The sequence below is a fragment of the Vairimorpha necatrix genome, chromosome 5 (genome assembly GCF_036630325.1).
Source record: "Vairimorpha necatrix chromosome 5, complete sequence".
Lineage (NCBI taxonomy): Eukaryota > Fungi > Microsporidia > Nosematidae > Vairimorpha > Vairimorpha necatrix.
This window is the reverse complement of record NC_088820.1, coordinates 555029-579539: the sequence shown is the minus strand read 5'-3', so window position 1 is coordinate 579539 and position 24511 is coordinate 555029. Positions and strand designations below refer to the sequence as shown.

At 27.2% G+C, this 24511-nt stretch overlaps 7 protein-coding genes across 7 annotated transcripts; 6 read left to right on the top strand and 1 right to left on the bottom strand.

The window, feature by feature from the left end:
- Nucleotides 1-166: 166 nt before the first annotated feature.
- VNE69_05077 (peptidoglycan N-acetlyglucosamine deacetlyase) lies at nt 167-1243 on the top strand (the record flags this gene model as incomplete). Its single annotated transcript, XM_065473558.1, has 1 exon — nt 167-1243. The coding sequence occupies one exon, from the start codon at nt 167-169 to the stop codon at nt 1241-1243; it is 1077 nt and encodes a 358-aa protein (XP_065329630.1).
- Nucleotides 1244-1501: 258 nt separating this feature from the next.
- VNE69_05076 (UTP-glucose-1-phosphate uridylyltransferase (UGP1)) lies at nt 1502-2938 on the bottom strand (the record flags this gene model as incomplete). Its single annotated transcript, XM_065473557.1, has 1 exon — nt 1502-2938. One exon carries the CDS (start codon nt 2936-2938, stop codon nt 1502-1504), a length of 1437 nt encoding a protein of 478 aa, XP_065329629.1.
- A 1814-nt stretch (nt 2939-4752) lies between these two features.
- VNE69_05075 (ribosome biogenesis protein MRT4) lies at nt 4753-5304 on the top strand (the record flags this gene model as incomplete). The annotated part of the gene is made up of 1 exon (XM_065473556.1): nt 4753-5304. One exon carries the CDS (start codon nt 4753-4755, stop codon nt 5302-5304), a length of 552 nt encoding a protein of 183 aa, XP_065329628.1.
- A 1902-nt stretch (nt 5305-7206) lies between these two features.
- Nucleotides 7207-7677, top strand: VNE69_05074 (Rho GTPAse activating protein; the record flags this gene model as incomplete). Its single annotated transcript, XM_065473555.1, has 1 exon — nt 7207-7677. One exon carries the CDS (start codon nt 7207-7209, stop codon nt 7675-7677), a length of 471 nt encoding a protein of 156 aa, XP_065329627.1.
- A 272-nt stretch (nt 7678-7949) lies between these two features.
- Nucleotides 7950-9125, top strand: VNE69_05073 (exopolyphosphatase (PRUNE); the record flags this gene model as incomplete). Its single annotated transcript, XM_065473554.1, has 1 exon — nt 7950-9125. The coding sequence occupies one exon, from the start codon at nt 7950-7952 to the stop codon at nt 9123-9125; it is 1176 nt and encodes a 391-aa protein (XP_065329626.1).
- A 1207-nt stretch (nt 9126-10332) lies between these two features.
- On the top strand, nt 10333-11475 carry VNE69_05072 (phosphoglycerate kinase (pgk); the record flags this gene model as incomplete). The annotated part of the gene is made up of 1 exon (XM_065473553.1): nt 10333-11475. The coding sequence occupies one exon, from the start codon at nt 10333-10335 to the stop codon at nt 11473-11475; it is 1143 nt and encodes a 380-aa protein (XP_065329625.1).
- Nucleotides 11476-24085: 12610 nt separating this feature from the next.
- Nucleotides 24086-24460, top strand: VNE69_05071 (uncharacterized protein; the record flags this gene model as incomplete). Its single annotated transcript, XM_065473552.1, has 1 exon — nt 24086-24460. One exon carries the CDS (start codon nt 24086-24088, stop codon nt 24458-24460), a length of 375 nt encoding a protein of 124 aa, XP_065329624.1.
- Between the last annotated feature and the right edge of the window lie 51 nt (nt 24461-24511).

Here is a 24511-nt window from a genome sequence, read left to right as displayed (position 1 = left end):
TATGCTACTTCGTATTTTATTTAGCAATATTTTATTGTGCTGCATTTTATTTATTTTATATAATATTTTATTCACTATAAAATTCATACTGTAGTAAATTTAAGTATCTTATAATTTATTATAATATGCCTTATTTTTCTATATAAACTTCTCTTCTTCTTCCCTCATGATCTTTTTTCCTTTTGTCTTCTCTTTGAAATCTATGATATCATTCGACGAAGGCCCTACTAAAAATATATCTACTATCATAAATAAAGGAGTATACTTGAATATCCCACTAGTATTCTTCTTTGACCCTTTCTCTCCTGATTTTAATAAGGAAATAGTAGAAGAAGTACTTGATAATAATTATGAAGTAGGCATGATCTTAAGAGATGAAACCTCTGAGGAGACAGTACTAGAAGTACTAGAGAAATATGAGAAGGAATTTATAAATAAAAGTGGATACAAGCCGAGACTACTGAGACTCCCTCCTGTAGGAGAAATAAATAATAAGACTATTGATTTATCAGAAAGTAAAGGGTATATTGTAGATATACCAAATTTAGACAGTGAAGATGACCAGAAGGCAGACATATATTCATTTCTTATACCAACACTGTATCAAGAAAGAAGAAGGAATATAAGTATGGTATTTAGAGAGAGATATGAGAAGAGTCTGGACATATTAGAAAGAGTGGTGGAGATAATAAAATATAAAGGGTATCAAATAGTACCAGCGAAAATATATACAGGACAAGATATAACACCTATTAAGATGAACTCTCAAAGAGAAGATAATAATGACAACGAAAAGAGTAAGAAGGAGATCAATAATGACAACGAAAAGAGTAAGAAAGATAATAATGACAACGAAAAGAGTAAGAAAGATAATAATGACAATAAGATAATGATTAATAATAATGACAATAATAATAATAATAAATATAAATATAATAATAAATACGTCACTATGTACGAAATACTAAATAAAAACACCCCTTATAAAATCAGGGTATTTACTTCTAAAGATAAAAAGATTATAAAAGAAATTACTGTAGAATACTCGACCTACAATAAACTCTTTATTAGAGATCTAATAAAAATGAGACTTGAAGATGAAAACGAGGTAGAAGAAATGTATAGGGAGATAATTAATGTATGTGGAGTATTAGAAGATACAGAAGTGGAAGCATGTAAGAAGAATGGGAATGAGAAATGGGAGATAACTTTGTATAGTTTAATAGTATTATTATTAATATAAAATAAAAAACATGTAATATTTAAAAACATATAAAAAGTAATATAAAAAGCTGTAAAAAAGTTATATTGAATTTATAAACAAATTTAAAAACTAATATAAAAACTAATATAACCATAAAAACTAATACTCAAACAATATAACTTAAAAAGTAATTTAAAATTTACATACAAATATCCAAATATAAAAACCAATATAAAAACCAATATAAAAACCAATATAACTTAATTTCCAAATATAATAAACAAAAGTTTTATCCATTTAATGCTCAATAATAGGCAAATTCCCATACACTATATTGTCATCTAAAATACTCCCATCAGGTATATTTATGACACTATTCTTATCAGCCAAAATAATCACAGTCCCCTTTAAAACTACATTCTTCCCAAACTTAACATCCCCGGAAACAGTAAGACTATCAAGCTCTAATAAATCAGGAACACCCCTGAAGGAATCTTCATATTTATCAATCATCTTAAAATTCTTGCCTATTAATTTCACTGTAGGAACATTCATAGGTACACGATTGGGATTCAAAACTAACTGACCATTTCTCTCAATAAACAAATTTGACTCAACTAAAAATAGGTCAGAACAAGACTTAACTGGTAAAAATCGAGAACGAGGTACAACTACCCCACAAGATTTATTAAAAAACCTTATAGCTGAACCTATAGCAGTCTCTAATTGAAAAACAGACTCATCACCAACAGTCTTGACATTCTCAATAATATCAAGTGTAAAACTTTCAGTTTTTAATTTATTTTTTAAAGCTTTTAAATTAATCCAAGCAGAATTAGTATTAAAAATCTTAAACTTCCTTACACTTGTAAACTCAGACTTCTTAGAAGGCGGGACTTGTGCTATTTCTAATAATCTCAAATTTCCACCATACTCAATTAATGTACCACCTTTTATATCAGCTCTAGTTTTTTCAGTAACTTCCATCATAAACTCCAAATCTTGTGAAGCGAAAAATTCCAACAAATTCAAATCAACTGTAGCTGCCAAATTATCAATATTAGAAATAAACAGGTATTCTTTACCATCATCAAGCAATTTATCTAACATACCACTACAATCTAAAGATTGTAAAATATCGCCATGACCAGGTGGATAAAAAAGATCATTTTTGTTTAAATTCATTGGTGGTAGTAGAGTGTCAGCACTAATACGTGGATATTTGGATTGATTAAAAGTCAAAATATTATCGTGTCTTGATATTAATGTCTCTGTCATACTTTCAGTATTAAAAGAATTCATAAGTACCAAAGGTACTTCTACATCAAATTGTCGTCTTAAAAATTTTAACTGTTTAGCTACTAAATCAATAAAATTTTTACCATTTTTTACAGGTATAGCACTTTTAGGCCCAACACAACCCATTGTTGTACCTAAACCACCATTAAGTTTTAATACTGCTAGTTTATTTAATAAATCTTTAGCATTTGAGTCTTGGCTAATAATATCTTTGTAATGGATTATACGATCTTTAGGGTGTTTAATCTCGTCCCAAACAATTGTCTCGCCTCTAGATTTTAAATATCTTTCGTATAAATCATAAAATTGGTTGAGTTCTGTTTTATTACAATCTTCTTCTAGTTTATTAAGAGTGTTTTTCATTCTTTTAAGTAAATTGTCAATACAATTATTGTCGATAAATGTTGAATATTCGGAACTGTCTGCGTCGTTCATATGTTGATAAATTAATTATTTTTTTTAAATAGTTTTAATTTAGAAATTATTGGTTAATTTTGATAAATTAAATAATTGGTGAAAAATAATATTAGAAAGATGGTAAATGGAAATGAAAATAGATGATAGGCCTTTATTAATTTGTGGTAGTCAAAAATTAATATTGTTGGTTAATTAAAAAACGAATGTTTTGAATACAAGTTAGTAAATTTCTAATTTGATGACGAATAATTTTTTTGAATTTGAAATCTTATTTGTTATTAGAAAGAAAATACAATTTTCGTATAAAAATTATTGGTTATATACATCTAATTTATTTTGTGTGCTTTTTGGGTTGATTAACTTGTTATAATAGCCAAATTCAAAACAGATAACAATAATTTTATTCTTATTTATAGACTTTTTGCCTATTATTTTTATACTTTACAATGTTAGTACACCTAAGAGGTTTTTTACCTTTATATAAGCAAATACTTTAAGCAACGATATCAATAGGTTATAATATGACTAAGTACTTCTAAAAAGGCTCAGATATTGTTTTAATGTGATGTGTCATGAGATAACATTTCTATATTGAGACATTTATTATGAAGGTTTTTTATTTTTTGTGTTAGTCTTTCGAGTAAGATATGAATTTTATGTGTCGCTTTATATCTAAATGTTTTTGCAAGAGAATATAAACTTTATTTGTCCATTGTACAATCACAACCACCACCAAATAATTATACTAATAATATAAATAAAACAAAACAGATAAATTTTTAAAAAATAATAACCATGAAAAAATTTTACAAATTTATATATTCTGAGGATTTTTGTTTACAATTTAAATAAGAGCGCGTCATATATTTAATAGAAAAATATTTAAGTAACGAGATAATTTAAAGACACATAATCATAAATTTATTCTTGATCTAAAGTTTTATTATATTGTATATTTATACAACTTTAATCTATGACTATAATTATTAGACGTAGAACAAACAAATCAATTAAGCGCTCTGATTTTAAAATTATATTGAGCTTTGCATTTCAAGCCAATGTTTTATCCTATTATTAAAATTAGAATTTATATCTTATTTTTATATTCACACTTGTAAAATGATTTGCTACTAATTGTCTTGCCGTGTTATATTTTGATTCGTAAGGATTTTTTTTGTCTTATCATCGACTTAGAACAGATCTGCACATTTCAAGGAACCATTTTCTATCATATTATAAAGCCAGATGCCATCTACTAGATGCACTAAAAATATTTTAATTTTTTTTGAAAATTTCATTCATCAATATATACTATTTCCAGTATAATTTGTTGGAGAAAATTATAATCTCTTTTCAAAACTACTTATGCTCACCTTTGGCTTATCTAAATCACTTAGAAAATGAATTAAAGTGAGCTTTTATTGGCCATAATTTGGAAGTATTATATTTAGAAAATGCTAACTTTATAAAAAAGCATCATTGCAACAAAGGACTTGTTTCTCAAACAAAAAAAAAAATTATTAGAAGAAGATTATTTATAATTTTAATAGTTTATTACAAGATTTAGATAGGCACATGTTGTTTTCATGTTAATTGTCTAATTTTTAAGTCTTTTTCTATAACTTTTGAAAATTTATTTTTGGGGTTAAAAAAAGAAAATTTCAGGACATTGCTTTCGGCACATGCCACAGCACCCAAAGAGGAAGCATAAATGAGGCAAATATAAAATAAATATACATTTTATTGAATAATTTTAAACTACATATAAACAAGTAGGCAATACTAGATGATAATAATAAAATGTTTTTTAAATTTTTTTATTTTTTCGCCCTATGCGTGGGAAAATCCAAAAAAAATTAAAAGAGAAAAAACTCGAAACTGTTGACAAATTTACTTCTCTTATAAAAGACCATGAATACATTTGTGTAGTAGAAAACACAGACATAAGTGCATCATTAATGAACAAAATGAGAACAGAATTAGAAAATACAAGTATACTCTTTGTAAAGAAAAAGATGTTGTGTAAAAAATACAATTTTTTTAATAAAGACGTACTTGATAAAAACTTCTTTTTAGTTTTTACTAATACTTCGGGCATAGAAAATATTAAAAAATATAAATTTGAAACATATTATGATATAAATGACATATCTGATGAAGATTTTATAATTAATAAAGGAAAAATAACTAATAAAGAACTGGCAGATTTATTGCCTACAATTACTGAGAAGAATATAACAATATTAGAAGATGATTATGTTGTGTGCAAGAAAGGGGAAGCTATTAATGAAAAACAGTTGAAAATATTGAAATGTCAGAAGAAGAAAATGAAAGAGAAACCAATAAGAATTCTAGAAGTTTATGAAACTAAAAATATTAAATAAATAAGAAGATAAATTAAATATAAAATACTAGCGTATGCTTTCCCGTTTTGAAAACGGGATTTAAATGTTTTATTTTTTGTATGTCCCGCCTCGGTAAGTTTTGGTAAGTTTCCATTTTGGGATGATTAAATTTGAAAGGGTGAAGACATGTTTATTAGAAATACTTTTTAGTAGCATATAAGGAGTAAAGTTGAGTTAAAAACACTTATGAGTCTCATTGAAATAATTCTGGGAATTTCTAAGCTCAATTTTTGACACTTTTTTCAACTTTTTCTTTGATTAATATTTTTGTGAATTTTTTCTAGAAGGGTTAAATAAATTCTAAAAAACGATTCTAACGATATTTTGGAACTGAGTTTTACAAAAGTAATAATCATAATAAAAATGTATTAATTAATAACATACACACTTAGAATAGTCAAGATCCTTCATTGAGTTTATATTTGATATCATAATTACACAATAAGCTATAATAAGAAGTTTAGATTTTACAAAATCACAAAAAATAGGGGTAAAAAATTAAATAAAATTCTTTTATATATATGACTAGCGTATGCTTTCCCGTTTTGAAAACGGGATCTAAATGTTAAGTTTTATAATATGTCCCTGATCGGTAAATTTCGTTAAGTTTCCATTTTGGGATGATTGAATTTGACAGGGTGAAGACATGTTTGTTTATTAAAAATACTTTTTAGTGACATAGAAGGAGTAAAGTTGAGTTAAAAACACTTATGAATCTCAATGAGATATGTTCAAAACTCTTAAAGCTCAGTTTTTGACACTTATATTCAAAATCTTTATTGTTAATTATTTTTGCAATTTTTCTTGGAAGGGTTAAATAAATTCTAAAAAAGAATCTGACGATATTTGGAACTGAGTTTTACAAAACAAAGAATTAAAATCAAAATGTATTAACATACAGTACACGCATATATGATAGTCAAAATCCTTCATTGAGTTTATATTTGATATTACAAAAACACAATAAGCTATAATAAGAAGTTTAAATTTTAAAAAACCATAAAAAAGAGGGGTAAAAAATTAAATAAAATTCTTTTATATATATGACTAGCGTATGCTTTCCCGTTTTGAAAACGGGAATTATATGTTTAGTTTTTTAGTATGTATTTCCTCCTTTAATTTTGTTAAGTTTCCATTTTGGGATGATTGAATTTGACAGGGTGAAGATATGATTTTTAAAAATACTTTTTAGTGACATAGAAGGAGTAAAGTTAAGTTAAAAACACTTATGAGTCTCATTGAAATAATTTTATGGAATTCTAAGCTCAATTTTTGACACTTATATTCAATTTTTTTTGTTTATTGTTTTTGTGAATTTTTTCTAGAAGGGTTAAATAAATTCTAAAAAACGATTCTGATGATATTTTGAAACCGAGTTTCACTTAAATAATAATCAAAATTAAAAAGTATTAACTAATAACATACACACTTAGAATAGTCAAATTAAAGCAATAAATTTGTATTTAATATTCAAATATCATAAAAAGCAAAAAATATATGGTGTAAAAATTCTTCAATCCCAAAAAGAGGGGTAAAAAATTAAATAAAATTCTTTTATATATATGATTACTTTTAAGATTAATCTTAATTTTCAATATAATGAAAATTTGATTTGTTAAATATAAATTTTAGACATAAAGATTAAATTTTATTTTAAATGTTTACTTCCTTCTTTTATATCAATTTTATAGTTAAATTTATCTGCAGTTTAAGTTAACGTTATTTATACTTAAATTTTAATTAGTAAACCCCATATGCAACATCTTTAATCTTATACATGGCTAAATGCATTTAAATTATATAAATCTCATAATTTTCACTTGTAGCCTTAATTAAATATACGTTGTTAATTGTTATTGTTTGGTACCCTCAAAACATAAAATGAAGAAAACTCTAGAACAACTAAATTCTACACTCTTCACTTCTAATAATATTCCTCTACCTGTAGAAGACGACGAGGACATTCTTTATTACAACCCTAATACTAAATTTGTATTTCAAACTGGGGATGGTATACCAGCCACAACAAGGAAATATTTATCCTATAAAGGATTTCTATACTTAACAAATTACAGATTAATTTTCAGGCCAAACCAAATAACGGAAAAATTTAGCTCTTTTTCTGTGCCTATTTCTAAATTGTTTTTTCAAGAACAAGAAAATAAAATAGATTTCATTGTAGAGAATAACTTCATGGCTTCTATTTATTTATCGTTTGAGGATTCTGATCCTACAGTCTTTTATAAATGTCTAAAAGAAATGTTGAAAAATGTGTCATTTAAACCAACTTTTATTGATGAAGAAGACGAGAATGTAGAAGAGCCGCCATTGTATTCAGAGTTATATAATTAAAAATGTATATAAATGTAAAAAAACAAATTATAGTTTGTGTAATAAGTTTATTAACATATGAATATTTTAAATGTAAATGAGATTTTTATTTTTGTAAATAAGTGTATCTTAATGTAACAAACACATTAGTCATTAATAATATTGCAAATTATTTTGTTTATATCTAATATATTAATGTTATAAGGTAATAAAGACTTGTTATACATAATATGTATATGAAAAAATATCACAAATGAAACTTGATAATTAAAAAAAAATAATTAAACAAACCCATGACTGAATTAAAAGAAAGTCTAGAAAAATTTTTACTAAAAAATAAAAATAAAGTACAAAACAGCCACTTACAAATTTGTATGGGGAATGAGGCATGCGACCTTGACTCATTTATAAGTTCACTAATATTAGCGCATGCTATAAATGCAATTTTTGTTGTAAACATGAGAAAAGATGTATTTAAAAGTAAAGGAGAATTAATCTGGGTCTGCGAAAAATATGAAATAAATATAGAAGACTTAATATTCCTAGAAAGACCTTTGGGTACATTCTCAAAAGAAGCTAAAGCTATAGGAACATATCTATTAGTAGACGATAAAAAAATTTTTATAACTGACAAATCCATAAAATTAATATTGACCGATCATAATGAGCCAATTGATGAACTAAAACATTGTGAAATAGAAATGATAATAGACCATCATCCATTAACACACAAAATATCTAATACTAATAAAATTTATATCGACACTGATGTTGGATCTGCTACTACATTAGTATCAAGATACCTTGGTAATGATTTATCAAAGAAAGCTACAATCGTGACAAAAAAATTAAAAAAAAATAAAAACCAACTCTGCACTCAGATCGCATCACTACTACTTATACCGATTATAGTAGACACAAAATTTTTAAAAAGAAGAGTTAGTACTTATGACATTGAGGAATATAAAAAATTAAAAAAATTATCTCATTTATCAAAAAAAGAATTAAAAAACGAACTAAAAAATATAAAAAAAGCTCGACGAAATGATCAATACCACAATACAAATATAATTTTACTGAAAGACTACAAATCTTATAACTCATGTGGTTATAATTTTGGTATGTCAGTTATAAAATATAAATTCGAAAAATGGATAGACAGAGAAGCCGAAATTATAAGAGGATTTGAACAAAACAAGGAAGGACTTGGTCTATTTTGCAAACTACAATCTTTTAAAAATGATATGGGTCTGGATTTCTACCTTGTATCTACTAAAATTAAAAATGTAAGAACAGTCATTATATTAGATTATCCATTTATTAAAAGTTTGGCAGATGATGTAGGACTTATAAGAAATGAATATAAAGGAATGGTTTATTATAAAATAGAAGTAGGTGTGACGAGAAAGATATCAATACCAAAAATTATTGAACTATTGAAAAAACATGATAATTTGATAAATGAATAAAAAAATTGAATTTTACTTTATTTTTCCTTATAGGTAAAGTATATTTTTTAATAATTAAAAAGATATCTTGTAGGTGATTTGCCTAATAAAAATTCCGAATTCCTTAGATATTAATTTTTTTATCTAAAAAAAAGAATTAATACTTGTAATACACATATTATATATATATAACTATAATATAGAATAAATCTATAGAAGAACAAATAATACTTTTTATACTATTTTAAGTTTAGTAACAATGTCCATTATAAAGTTTAAAATTTATGTTGAACATATGCAGATAAACTAAAAAAATGTAAGCAACGTTAACTTGAAAAACACGTTTTTAATGAAAGGTGCCCTTAGCACAGTGGTAGAATGCTATGCTTCCATTGAGCAATGGCTTTGTTCGATTCCCAGGGGCTCCAAAATTTTTTCTACTTTCTATGATGCAGTTGGAACATCTCAGATGATGAAAATGTCCACGATAATCATTAAGTTAATTCAATGAAACTTGTGTGTGTCCAGCCACAAGGGGATTAGCATCTAGTGTAGAAACGCACCTCAAAGCCAAAAAGCAGTATCGCTTTTGGTGACTTAATGATACATAAAAGTATCTAATGGGCACGGCCCAGTTGGAGCCCATGGCTGGTGCACTCTAGAGTGGGTTCCTGGAGCTAACTAAGAGACTAGACGGAGTGGGGCAATAGAGGTCTCGTGGACCCTATCCTACATGATTCTGTAACACGGTGGCCTAAACTAGTGGGAGACTGGTGGTCAACGCAGCCCAATAAAAAGCACGGGCTGGGGATGTGGTCGTGTAAGGAGCCGTGTGTGCAATACAGATGATTGTAGGGACCTTTGAGTCAGTACGATGATGTCTCTCCTCGGGTTATAGATAACCATGCCCGTTAAGTATATCCGCTGCGAGGTCACTCTGGACGCGATTTGAGGTATAAATGGAAAGTGTTCTCCTGAAGACAAAGTCCAATGGATACGGCGGAGAATTGCTGCACCGGCAAGTTGTATGGAGGGAGTTATAGTGAGTAAGAATCTCGCAATACCAGTTGAATGAGGATCACACCCCAAATCCTCTGGTCCCTATGTAAGGTTTCTCTCTACCTCTTACTTTGAAGAAAAAAAAAACACGTTTTAAATGAAACAAATAAATTTGCAAAAAATTTTATTGGTAATTTAAAAAATAAAAATAAATATCTTTTTTATAGCAATGAAAACTATTCAAGAAGCTTCGATTGAAAATAAAAATGTTTTTATCAGAATGGATTACAACGTAGCAATACAAAATGGAGAAATTATCGATGATTATAAAATACGTGCATCACTTTCAACTATCTTAGATGTAATAAATCAAAACCCAGCTAGAATTATAATTGGAAGTCATCTTAGTCGCCCAGAAGGGAAATTTGACGAAAGATATAGTTGTAGGCCAATTTATAACGTCTTAAAAAAATTAATTAAGGACGAAATGGGAGAAGATTTAAAATTTTGTAGTATTGAAGATTATAATAACGAAAAACTTGTAATGATAGAAAATCTTCGATTTTATCCCGAAGAACAAAATTTTTCAAAGTCTAGTTCCGACAAATCATTAAGTTCGTTTTTTAACAACTATGTTGACATTCTAATTGTTGACGCATTTGGAGTTTTACATAGGAATGATTATTCTGTGTGTTATACAGGGTTAACACCATACGTAGGGAATTTAGTTAGCAAAGAATTATCTATTGGTGAGGATATTAAAAATGAAGGAGTGGAACTTATTATTTTAGGAGGATGCAAAATTAAAGATAAAATTACCATATTGGAGACATTAATACCCAAATGTAAAAATGTATTTATAGTTGGTGCATTAGCATGTTCATTTCTAAAATATCATTTTCGTGTTGAAATAGGCAAGTCAAAGATTGAAGAAGATGCGGCTGATATTATTGAAAGAATTTATGAGTTAGCTAGTAATCACAATGTAAAAATTTTTGTGACACATGATTATAAAGTTAGCAGCAATGGGAAAACTTTTTATGCTAAAGATATTCCAAAAGATGGGCAAGTTGTGGACATTGGAATGGAAACATTAGAACAGCTTAAAGAAGTTATTGGAGGAACTGATAAAATATTTTGGAATGGACCGCCTGGAATATTTGAAAATGACGAATCGAGCGCAGGCAGTAAAAATTTAGTAAAAATATTATCAAACAAACAGAGGGTTGTAGTTGGCGGAGGTGAAACGGCGGCCTGTGTCCGTAAATTTGGAAAAATAGAAGATTTTTACCATGTTTCTACAGGTGGCGGCGCTTTTCTAAAATTATTAGGTAACTCTAAGATGCCAGGCGTGGAAGCATTGAATAAATAGTATTTTTTCAAAACAAATGTTTTAATCAAAATTTCTTCTTTTCTTTTTAAAGCCTTGTTTTGACAGCAAATATTGACGTATCAAATAATTTTATACGACAGTTTAATCCTCAAATTTATCTCATTTTTAATAAAAAAGATATCTGTGTTTTTAAATGAAAATTAAGTCTATATGTTGACAGTTTTTAGACTACTTGCAACATAAAATTAAATTACACTATCTTTTAATAACAATACTGCATTGTCTTTTTAATATTGCAAAAATATATTATATCAAAATTACAAAAAAGACAATATTAATATATATATTAATACCGCTTAAAAATCATATTATAAAAACTCCACAAGGATATTATTACGTTCGACTGATGTGCTATTTCTGCAGAAAAAATTATCGAGTTAAAATTAAGGGTTACAAGCAATTGATATGCAATTTATGATAATAAATCATGTCTTGTTTTTATTTTCGAAACACATACGGTAAATTGTCTTAGAATGGCAAGCATACATTATAATTTGATGTCAACACGATACAACTATACAGAACCTTTATGAGTCATATTTAAGCATCTAAGTAAAAAATTACTAAATCCTTTTTATATCAAGTCCATTCTGTCTAAGTTCGCTCTCAAGGTCCAGGACTACATCAAAAAAAAACCATCCCCACTAAAGGAGCATGAATCATCGCTACGACTTGTTATGTAATAAAATCTGTAATGTTTGTCCCCATAGGACTTAATCTGGTTACTATTGCAACAATATGTTGTCCTTAAAGCTAATAATGAACAAAAGCTGTAATTATGCTAGTAAAAATTCAGAATCATACATTTTTTAGAATTTTTAAAGCAGAAGAGTGTTTTAGACAAAAAAAAAATTAAAAACATATATATATATATATATTTAAGTCTTAAAGCTTTGGTCTATGAATCAAATAATAAATCTATTATAATATAATTCATTTAATTTATTTAAATGCCACATTTATTTAATAAGATTTTGCAATATTCAATAGTAAAACCTAGATTAATATAGACAAAACTAAAAAATTACGACTTTCTTCATAAACATTAAAATTTACCTATTATAATAACTATTAATATATAGTCTAATATTCCCAATAACTACGAATCCCTCAAAAGGTAATTTCGATGAACATCAGAGGATATTGCTGAAGTAGGGCAAACCAATGATTATATGAAATAAATAGAACACGAGACAATTAAAGATGAGAAATTGTTTTAACAACATGCGAGTATAAATGACGCATATAGTTAAAAGGATAAATTTATTTTTTATGATGATACAAATTTTATTGATTATATCATTAATTTAAACTTTTACATTGTTCTTTGTTTTCTTGAACATCTGATAAATTGATTTCTTTGTCTTATTTACTGGCAACTAATTTTTTTACAGATTGTTTAATACCTTCAGAATTTCTTTTTTTCTCTCAAAAATCAATTTATAAGGCGGCTTTACACAATTTTTTAAGCTGATTAGCAAGGGAATATACAACAGCTTTTCCTTTGGCATGATGTTCTATTTCATCAGAATTGTTAAGAAGAGCTTTTTAAAATATTTGAAAATCTAAATCTTCTTGTAGAATTTCATATTCCTCCGATAATTGCTTTTGGCCAACCAGGTTGGATTTTTTGGAAATCTCATTTCATCTATAAAACTGTCAAAATTATCTTTATTTTACCTTCGTTTCCTTAGATGTGAGAATTTTTATATTCATGCAATTCCTCGATATTTTCTTGTAAAGGTTTATCTGAGTTGTTTACACTATTAGCAGCGGATTTTTCTTGTATGTAAATAAAAACTCTAAATAAGAAAACATCCGATGGGGTTGGTTTTTTCTTTTCTTTTATAAGATTAAAATTAATTAAATTTTGGTAAATTTGATGCCTTTATGACATAAATACGAATATTTAAAATGAGACCATAATGCGATCGTGTAAAAAATATTCGTTTTTCAATATTACAAATATTATAAATTAAAAAACAAACAAAAAATATAAAAATTAAAATGGAAAAACTCAAACACGGGCCATATCTAGTTTGTATATATGTATGACGGACGTTAAAATCAAAATTTTAATTTAAATCTTAGAGTAGTATTCACAACTTTCTTAAAAATTTAAAGAAATTGCTAATTATAAAAAATATAAATTAGTTTCTAATGTAGCGCAATGTTCATTGTTTATTACTTCAAAGGTCGAAATTTTACTTCGATTATTTGATATTATGCTATGCGAAAATGTTGTTATACTATCAATTTTTTATAAAATAAAAAAAACAAACATGACAAAAAGCTACAAACAATTAAAGCAACGACAAAAATAAATAAAATGAAATGATTTTTTTTTATATTTCAGCAATTTATATACTAATTGTTTGATACCTAGAATCACCATACCTTCTAAATTTTTTAGTTTATGCTATGAGAGAATAAATTGCCTATCATTTGGGCTAAGATAAAATAAAATAGAAGAATAAAATATCAAAAAAAAAAACTAAGCCTTTAGCTTAAGCCTTACTAGATTCTGTCTTTTAGTAAATGATTCGGCTCTTATTTTCTCAATACTCATCCCTTCTAAATTTCGCGATTTCTTTAATAAAGAGTTATCAAAAAACTTTTCTTTGATATTACACATTTAATATAAAATTTTTATGATTGTATATTGACCTTCCTTTGGTGTATTAAAACATTTATAATCACATCATTTTATATATAGACCAAAAAGAACATATTTTTTCATATTTATACCATATATATATATATATATATATATATTGTTAATTCATAATTCATTTCCTCATTAGTAATCATCACATTATTTATGTCAATACTATTTTTTGTATGCTAACATTATTGTATTGAAACTTAATCTTCTTTAAAAACCTTTCAAAATTGTTTATTTACTATATTGTCGAGTCTTGGAATAAATTTTCTCATAAGGTCTCTAGATAGTTCATTTATGATAAACTATACCATATGAGCATAGCGAAATCCATCTATTAGCAATCAACACATTTTTATCTATATAATCGTTATACAAGATTTAGATTTTTCCAGCCATTAATTTGCGCATCGGTATACTTCATTGGTAGCGTTAATTTTTGTTAATTTATATACATTTACCCAAATCGGACGAAGGAGACCTAAAAACGATAGTATGCGACCCTATTAAAATTTACTGGCATTTAAAGGAAAATAATTAATTAAATAGTGTTAACCTCTTTTTAATTATAAAAATAGAATTTTTTAGTGTTCTCCTTTCTTAATTGTTTTTACAATATTTTAGATGCGTTTTATAAGTCTTAAATGTGAACAATAAATGCCTTTACAGACAACATAGTTTTTAGCAACTCATCAAGGATATTTCTTAATTTACAATAGCTTATAATCAAATAAATTATAGGTAATCGACACGACCATAAAGGCCACAATTTTCCCATTTATAGTGCTTGCACTAATTAATTTGATATAATATTAGCTCTGTCAGATTAGAATATATGAATTGAGGCATCGTAACACTCTTATTATACCCCAATATTATTGCAATTCATGTATAAAACTTTTTCATTTACTAAAATATAATAAGAATACCATATTTTTTGTCTTATAATTAAATGACAGTAAATTATAATTGTAATTCCATAATTTTTGTCTTTAAAACATGAGACCACATATAATTTTGAATAAGATAACAAAATTATGTTAGAGGAGTGAACTTAACGCAAAAAAATACTATAGATGTTGCTGTATTGAAAATTAAATTTATGTAGAAATATGTGTTTCTATTTTTAAATCTATTTTATTACTCATTGCGTGATTATGAGCAATAAAAATCACAATAAATTAATACTTCTACATGTGTTTTTATCTTAAACATTATATAATGGCTTTTATATTATAAACTGGTTTTTTTGTGACGAATTTTAAATTAATTTGTGTTAAACCAATAATATATACATACTAATATATTTTCAAATAGTAAAGCAGGCGGGACACCTTACGAAAGAATAGAAAGACTCAAATATATGATTCTTTTCTACTATTGCTGTATAAATTTTATACAAAAAACAGCTTCTTTCCGAAGTTGTTTATGTTGAAGATTTCGACGGACCATCAGACTTTGCAAAAGGAATTACTTTAAGATATAGCGCGCTCAGGACGCTACATAGTCCAAATATTTTGAAGATAGCTTAAATGACATATAAAGCATGCATGCGTTTATTGATATAGCTTTATTGTCATTGTTCTTCGATTTCGGACCTTATACTGCATTACTTTTTTTTTTTTGATTTCGTCTAATATCGTTAATAACTAGTAATAAAAGATGTCAACCACGTCATCTGTCAAAAGTTTCATCAATGACGACGCGGCGTGTCAACAAACAAACAAAATAGTACTTTAAAAAGTGTTTATAATTGTAAAGTCATTAAAAGTTAATAAGTTTTGAGTAACTAATTAAATTAAAAGTAAAACATAAAAAGAAGTTTTTTGTAAGGGGTGGAATGCAAAAGCGACAAGGAAGCCATCAATAAAAACCATAATATTGATGGTTATTCAGAAAAGTATTATAAAAATAGTATCGTTCCCATAATACAGGACAATAATATTTTTCTGAATAACCATCAATATTATTGTTTTTATTGATGGCTTCTTTGTCGCTTTTGTATTCCAACCTTTTACATTAACTTCTTTTATATTTAATTCTTAATCTATTTCCTCATTAGTAATCATCACATAATTTGTGTCAATACTAATTTTTTGTATATTTACATTATTATATTAAAACTTAATTCTACATAAAAAACCTTTCAAAATTGTATATTTGCTAATTTAACGTGGCTAGATGATATTTTAATCTTAAAGATCACTAGATACTTCGTTGTATGATAAACTATATCATAATAGCATAGTGAAATCCTTCTTTTAACAATCAACACATTTTTATCTATATAATCGTTATACATGATTTAGTTTTTTCCAGCCATTCATTTACGCATCAATGTACTTCATTGGTAGCATTAATTTTATAAATTTATATACATTTACCCAAATCTGGCGAACAAGACTAAAAAAACGATAGTATGCGACCAATTTTAAATTTACTGGCATTTAAATTAAAATAATAAATTAAAAAGTGTTAAACCTCTTTTTAATTATCAAAAATAGAATTTTGTAGTGTTTTCTTTTCTTAATTATATTTGACATATTTTTAGATGTGTTTTATACGTCTTAAATGTAAACAATAAATGCCTTTACAGACAACATAGTTTTTAGCAACTCATTGAGGTTTTTTCTTTATTTTACAATAACTTATAATCAAATAAATATATAGGTAATCGACACGACCACATAAGCCATGGTTTCCCACAACTATAGTGCTTACACTAAGTAATATGACTATATATTAGCTCTATCAGGATAAAATATATGCACCGAAGCAAAAAAACAACTCTTATTCTACCGCAATACTATTGCGATTCATATATAAAAGTTTTGTATTTACCAAAATATATTAAGAAAATCATGTTTTGTGCTTTATAAACAAATGACAGCAAATTGTTTTTTTAATTCCATGATTTTTGTCTTTAAACATGAGACCACATATAATAAGATTAAGATAACAAAATTATGTTATAGTATTAAACTCAAATGCAAAAAAAGTACTATAGATGTTGCTGTATTGAAAATTCTTGATTTATGTAGAAACATGTGTTTACATTTTAAATCAATTTTATTGCTCATTGCGCGATTATATGTAATAAAAATCACAATAAGTAATTCTAATACATGTATTTTTATCTTAAAAATTAGATAATGACTTTTTTTATAACTGCTTTTTTCCCGACGAATTTTTAATTAATTTGTATTAAACCAATAATATTAACATACTAATATTTGAATATATAGGAAAGCAGGCGGAACACTTTACATATAGAATAAGAAGACTCAAATCTATGATTCTTTTCTGCTATTGCTTTACAAATTTTATACAAAAAACAGCTACTTTCAGAAGTTGTTTATGTTGAAGATTTTGACGAACTATCAGACTTTGCAAAAGGAATTACTTTAAGATATAGCGCGCTCAGGACGCTACATAGTCCAAATATTGAAGATGGCTTAAATGGCATATTAAGCATGCATACGTTTATTGATAAAGCCTTATTGTTATTGCTCTTAAATTACGCATCCTTATACTGCATTACTTGTTTTTTTTTATTTCGTCTAATATCGTTAATAATTAGTAATAAAAGATGTCAACCACATCATCTGTCAAAAGTTTCATCAATGACGACTCGGCGCGTCAACAAGCAAACAAAATAGTACTTTAGAAATGTGTTTTTAATTGTAAAGTCATTAATAGTTAATAAGTCTTGAGTAACTAATTAAATTAAAAATAAAATATAAAAAGAAGTTTGTTGTAAGGGGTGGAATGCAAAAGCGACAAGGAAGCCATCGATAAAAATTATAATATTGATGGTTATTCAGAAAAATATTATTGTCCTGTATTATGGGAACGATACTATTTTTATAATATTTTTCTGAATAACCATCAATATTATGGTTTTTATTGATGGCTTCTTTGTCGCTTTTGTATTCCAGCCCTTTACATTAACTTCTTTTTATATTAAATTTTTATTTAGCACTTACTAACTATAAATGATTTTGCAATTATTTACACATTTCTAAAGTACTATTTTGTTTAAATGTTGAGTAGCCGCGTCGTCAGTGATAAAACTTTTTAAAGACGATGTGGTTAGCATTTTCTACTATGATATGGCCACTTCATCACAATTTTTAAAATTATAAACTCTTTTTAATGCAGGACAGATACAAAAAACCCTTAGGATAACTTTAACGAGACATCGTATTTGCTTTTTTCTAGCACATCAAGTATCTTATATTATCTCTCTCAGATCACTAGACAAAGCAATTATACAACAAAAGCGAAGGCATCTTCATCATAATAAGCTTCACTTTCTTAAACTAGCCACAAATCTTCTTGTGTAAAATTATAAGAATTTATGAACAAACTTAGAAGTGAGGTAAAATCATATAACTTAGGAATTATCTAATACATGTTCAATAGTTGGACTCGTTGATAGAAAATTGTTTTAGTATTCACATAATGCTTTTTGTGAAAAAAATATTTGCATTTTATTTTACCATGCTAATTAAAAAAAAATTTATTGAGAAAATACTTTTTGTTCAGCGCGTTTTGTCATATTTTTTATAATAAAAGTTGAAAATATCAGTTACGTAAGGACTAAAGGGATTCAATGTTAATCCTCATCCAACTGCTACTTAAATTCTTACTCACTTAAACTCCTATTAAATTACTTTTAAGCGCAGAACCCCTATCGTATAATATTGAAATTTGGATATTAAAGAACATTGTCTATTAATACCTCAAATTGCGTCCAAAATAACCTCACAGCAGATATCCTTATTGACATGGTTATCTATAACCCGAGGAGAGACATCATCGTACTGACTCAAAGGTCCCTACAATCATCCATATTGCATTCAAGGGGTGTACAATCACAACATAACCAGCCAGGTATTTTCATTGGCTTTCGACCTTAGTCTCTCCCACTAGATTCGTCCACCGGATCACATACCCCGTAGAACAAGGTCCAAAAGGACTTCTGTTTCTTAACTTCGTCTTTTTTCTTAGTTAGCTCTAGGATCCCACTCTAGAGTGCACCAGCCATGGGCTCCAACTAGGCCGTACCCATTAGATACTTTTATGTATCATTAAATTACCAAGGAGGTGATACTATTTTTTTGGCCTTTAGGTGCGTTCTACAATATATGCTAATCCCTTTGTGGCTGGACACACACAAGTTTCAATGAATCAATTTAATGATTATCATGGAGATTTTCATCATCTGAGTTGTTCCAACTGCGTCATAGAAAGTAGAAGCTATTTTATTGCCACGGGAATCGAACCCAGCCGTTGCTCAATAGAATCATCGCCTTCAACACTGAGCTAAGGGCACCTATACAAATATAGAGGGATAAGCTAAAAATTCATGTGTATTTTAAATTAAACTATATTTTATTCACAGGATAGATATACTGAGTTATTTTATATAATATATATATTTATTGGAAAAGATCTAGTTATTGCCCAATAAAATGCTTGTATACTTGTTACAAGGTATTTAAAGCATAAAAATAATCATATATATTGAAAAAATACGGAGGGCCCAAAGAGTATTGTGTATTTAGAGAGGTATGATTAAACTGCAAGTGTAAGCGACCAATGTGTCAATACACTAACAAAAAGATTTTTTTCTATGTGTATTAAAAGTATGAACATTGATCTTGAATGGCAAAAATTGTGGTGTTATAAATACAGGAAATTTTTTTATTAATTTCCCCAATTTAAATTAGAACATTTGCTCGGTCTAATGCAATAGTTAAATATTTATTCGTTTTTGGATTTTACCATTACAACATTATGAAAGAAAATTGCGGCGATCAATCTTCATAAAAATCACAATTAACAAAAAACTTCAAAATAGTTTTTAGCCTTAGATGTAGAAGGCGACGCTATCATTATACAATGCTAAGTTCGAATGTCAGGGCTACCAAAATTTTTTTCTACTTTCTATGGTGCAGTGGATCAACTCAGAGGATGAAATGTCTACAAAATCATTAAGTTGATTCAATGAAACCTGTATGGGCCCAGGAATAAGTGAATTGGTGTCTGGTATAGGAACAGCACTTAATACCAGAAGCACTAACCTCTAAAAGTGGCTTTATAATACATGAAAGTGTCTGATGGATATGGCCTCATTGAAGCCCATGGCAGGAGCACTCTAGAGTGTTATATTAAAGCTAAACAAAGACAAGACGAAGTAAGCAACAGAAGTCCTTTTGGACCTTGTTCTACAGGGTATGTGATCTGGCGGATGAATCTAGTGGTAGGAACTAAGGTTGACAGCTAATGAAAATACCTGGCTGGTTATGTAATGATTGTACACCCCTTGTGTGCTTAACAGATGTTCTTTGAGACCTTTGAGTTAGCATAATGATGTCACTCCTCGGGCTAAAAAAACCATGCCTGTTAAGTATATCAGCCGTGAGGTCACTTAAACGCGATTAAAGGCATAAATAAAAAATGACTTTTGGAGCCAAGTTCAATGGGCAAGGCGGAGATTGCTGCATCGGCATGTAATATGGGGGAGTTTAAGTAAGTAATAATTTAACAGTAAAATTGGAAAAGGATCACATCCGATTCATCTAGGCCAATAAGATTTTTAACACTTACTTGCAAAAAAAATTATTTTATCTGATCTATATCTTTTTTTTATGTAATCCTAGGTTTTGCTACTAATTTTTTATAAAAATTTTACAAAGTCTATAATGATGCACATTTTTTAGAAATAGAATTTATCCTCATGTACGACAGATTAATCTTAGTCATATGTTTTACTCAAAGGTCTCGGTGCTAAGTGTCAATAAATTCCATAACGTCTATAAATTACGAGATCTCTAAGAATGTCTCATTTTAGTACTCGAAAGAGGTTTTTTGATTCAAAAGAAATCGAATTCGTTTTTTTCGAGAGACATTTGTTCTTGTACTACTAAAAATTTTACATTTGTTCACATGTTTAATTTATTCTGTCAATAAAAACCGATTATTTAGACATGTGGTTCTCGAAAAATTTGTTTTATAATAAAACGTACTTTTAGCAAGGTTGTTGTTATTTTATTGTTATTTCAAACTCAATAAAATACTATATGGACAATAAAAAAGACCCTGTTTATGTCCTGAAAGCGTGATCCTTCGGTACACTAAAAAAACTTTACGATGTAGGAAAAGGTTGTGAATGCCCATCTATATTCTATTAGCTAAGACGGCAATGCTATTGAAAAAATAAGTCAACGCAAAACATAAAATGCGGTTGGTAGCTATATGTGAAAATGACGAATAGCAGGATGCGGATGATAATATGGGCCTTTCATAGTTTTCAGATGATGCCTCGCCTAAAGATATAATTTGCTGTCTGGGGAAAATCCACTCGGCGCGATATAGATAGTACCAATTTTGCTGAATCCAAAGTTCGTCTTACGGACGGAGCTTTCTGTTTTTAAAATTTAATTGAAAGCGTAATAGCAACTAATATAACCTCATTGTCGGTTAGAAAAATATCACCGTTCTAAGATCTTCAATTCATTTTGATGCAATTTTTCATGTTTCCGGCGATATGGCCATTTTAAAGGATTTTTCGAAATAGCTTTTACATTTGTTTCTTTTATGCATGGTAGTTTTCTTTCTCATATATTCCATACCCTTCGAAGACAGCCTTTCTTTTATATTTCATTTTTAACTTATTATTTGTTGTCATACTAAACTACAAATATTGGCGTATTTACGAAAGCAGTTACAACTATACAACTTTCGTTTGTTTGTTTCTTTGTGCGACTCATATTGATGGGTCGCTTGAAATGATTAACATGTTTTTGAACACGTGTGACAGGTGATATACATGACATCTGTCTATGTATTGTACTCAAATGCATCACACAATTGCAGACAAACGGTCGACTTTAAAGATGTTTCCGTATCAAATTAAAATTTTGTTATTTCTGAACATAGCCTTATATATCCGTTGACTAAATACTATACAATTCATTCTATGGCGTGTCATCAATCAATATAGGAAATAAGATTTATAGTTTGACACAAGATCGCCGACAAATATTATTATTAAAAAATTAACCCCATATGAATTATATGAATTTATTTTTTACAATTTTATTTGTTACAACTACAAACCTCGGTTATGATAACTTAAGTCATTATTTAAATAATTTAATAAGGAACAAAAAATATATTATCTTTGATAATAGTAAACGTTATTGGAGTGTATTAATCAATTACGATGACGGAGATCATGTTATAAATTGTGATATATATTTAGAATGTGCATTTTCGAATTTAAAAAATTTAACTTTTTTTTTTGAAATTGAATGTGGAGAAAAATCAATAAAGCTAATTGCTGAAGAGATTGACAAACAAATTCAAAATAACAGTATGATATTGTTTATTGACACTTTAATACTAAAGTACTCGTTTGAAGATATTTTAAACTATCCTATTATTAGAGATCTTGTAATATATATCAAAGATCAAAATAATGAAATAATTTTTGATCATTTTCTTGAACAAAATTTTTATCATGACGAGAAGCACTTAATGATAAAATTTATAAAACAAAATGATGGAAGTGATTCTAATATTTATATTCCATTAATTTCTTATTTAAAAAAAGGTAATATGCACTGTATCCATTCGAATATTTATAGCAAATATGGTTATAGTAGATTTGATTTCAATATCAGTATACATGAGGCCGAAAAGTTGTACTTTGAAATACATCCAATCCCGGATAATTTTTATGGTATAATATTCAATAATGTGCAAAAATTATACACCAATGTGAACCTTGATACGATCGTAGATTTTTTTGATGACGAAGCCATTGAAGAGGTTTTTAATGAAAACGAAATTAACTACGACGATTTCAAGATCACGATCGGAAATGGAAAAATAACATTTTCTAGTTACACTAGTTCTAATTCTTATTTGGTCGGAAAAAATGCAAACTCCAAAGAAAATCACGAATTTATCGACCAAAAATGTTTTGACAAATTTAAAATGATTTTTCAATTTTTTTATTTAGTGGTAAAAAATAAGTTTCCTGGTTTCGAATTATTTTACCAAATATTAAAAGTAAATAACAGACTTGAATTCCTGCTAAATATGATTTTAGACGAACCTGGCACAGTACTTAATATATTGATTGCTCACCTAAGTGAATATTTGGGGGAGATTACCAGAGACGAAAAAAATATGATAATAAGAAAAAGAGAGTTTTCTGAAAACAATGAAAGTAATATATATTTAGTGGGGAAACTAATAAAAGCTCTTTCGGAAAGATTCGATATCTGTAGTTTTATCATGAAAGGTTGTTTATTTTTAGAAGCAGACAGGTTTTTTCAAAAAACCGAGGCTCTCAATGAGCCAATATTTAAAACTCTAATAAACATTGGAAACTTGATATCAGAAGAAGGCAACAACTCAATTGATTTAATAAAAATATATGATGTTATAGATGCTCATATAACTGATATTAAAACATATAACAAAAACATTGAAAATTTTTTATTGAAAATGATGACATTATTTACAAACGATGATGTTTTTTATAAAATACAAGATGGAAATGAATATACTTTCATGAAAAATGGATTTTTGAACAATCTGGGCTTCGACAAAAAAGAAATAGAAAGGAATACAAAAAATTTAATAAAAAAATTAGATAGAAATATACTAATAAGTAGAATACAAGAAAAAGACAAAAATGAAATGTTGGAATCAAGGAAAAATTACGAAACAGTTTTACAGAAATTATGTAGAGAAAGTTATGAAAAATTACTAAACGAAACAATAAATATAGATATGTTGGAGATTACACAATATAAAATAAGTGAAATGGAATTTGAATTAAAACAAAAAGTCTGTATAGCTATTAGAAATATTATTTCGTCAACTCAGATACAAAATTATAAAAAATTGTTTAAATATTCTATAAAAAAATATAAACCAAAAATTTTAAATTTTGAAGATAAATTAGTAGAAAATTTTGAAAAAGCATTATCTGAATATTTGATTAGTGAATATGAAGATGAAATCAAAAATACCTTTACTGATAAAATTAAAGAAAAGATAACAATGAATAAAAAACAGCAAACCTATATAGTAAAAAATTTATTGTTGGAAAATTTTAAAAATATAGTAAATTCGAGTGTTAGAGATGTCGCATATGATAATAAAATCTGTGATATTATTTTAAAAATAGAATACAAAGACATATTAGCATATTTACTGGAAGGAGATTCGGCCATAGATTTGCATAATAAATTAGTAGAAATATTATACAATTATTAAAAGTTTGCATTTATACTTACATCGATGGTTTTATAAGTTTGTTTTTGTCTA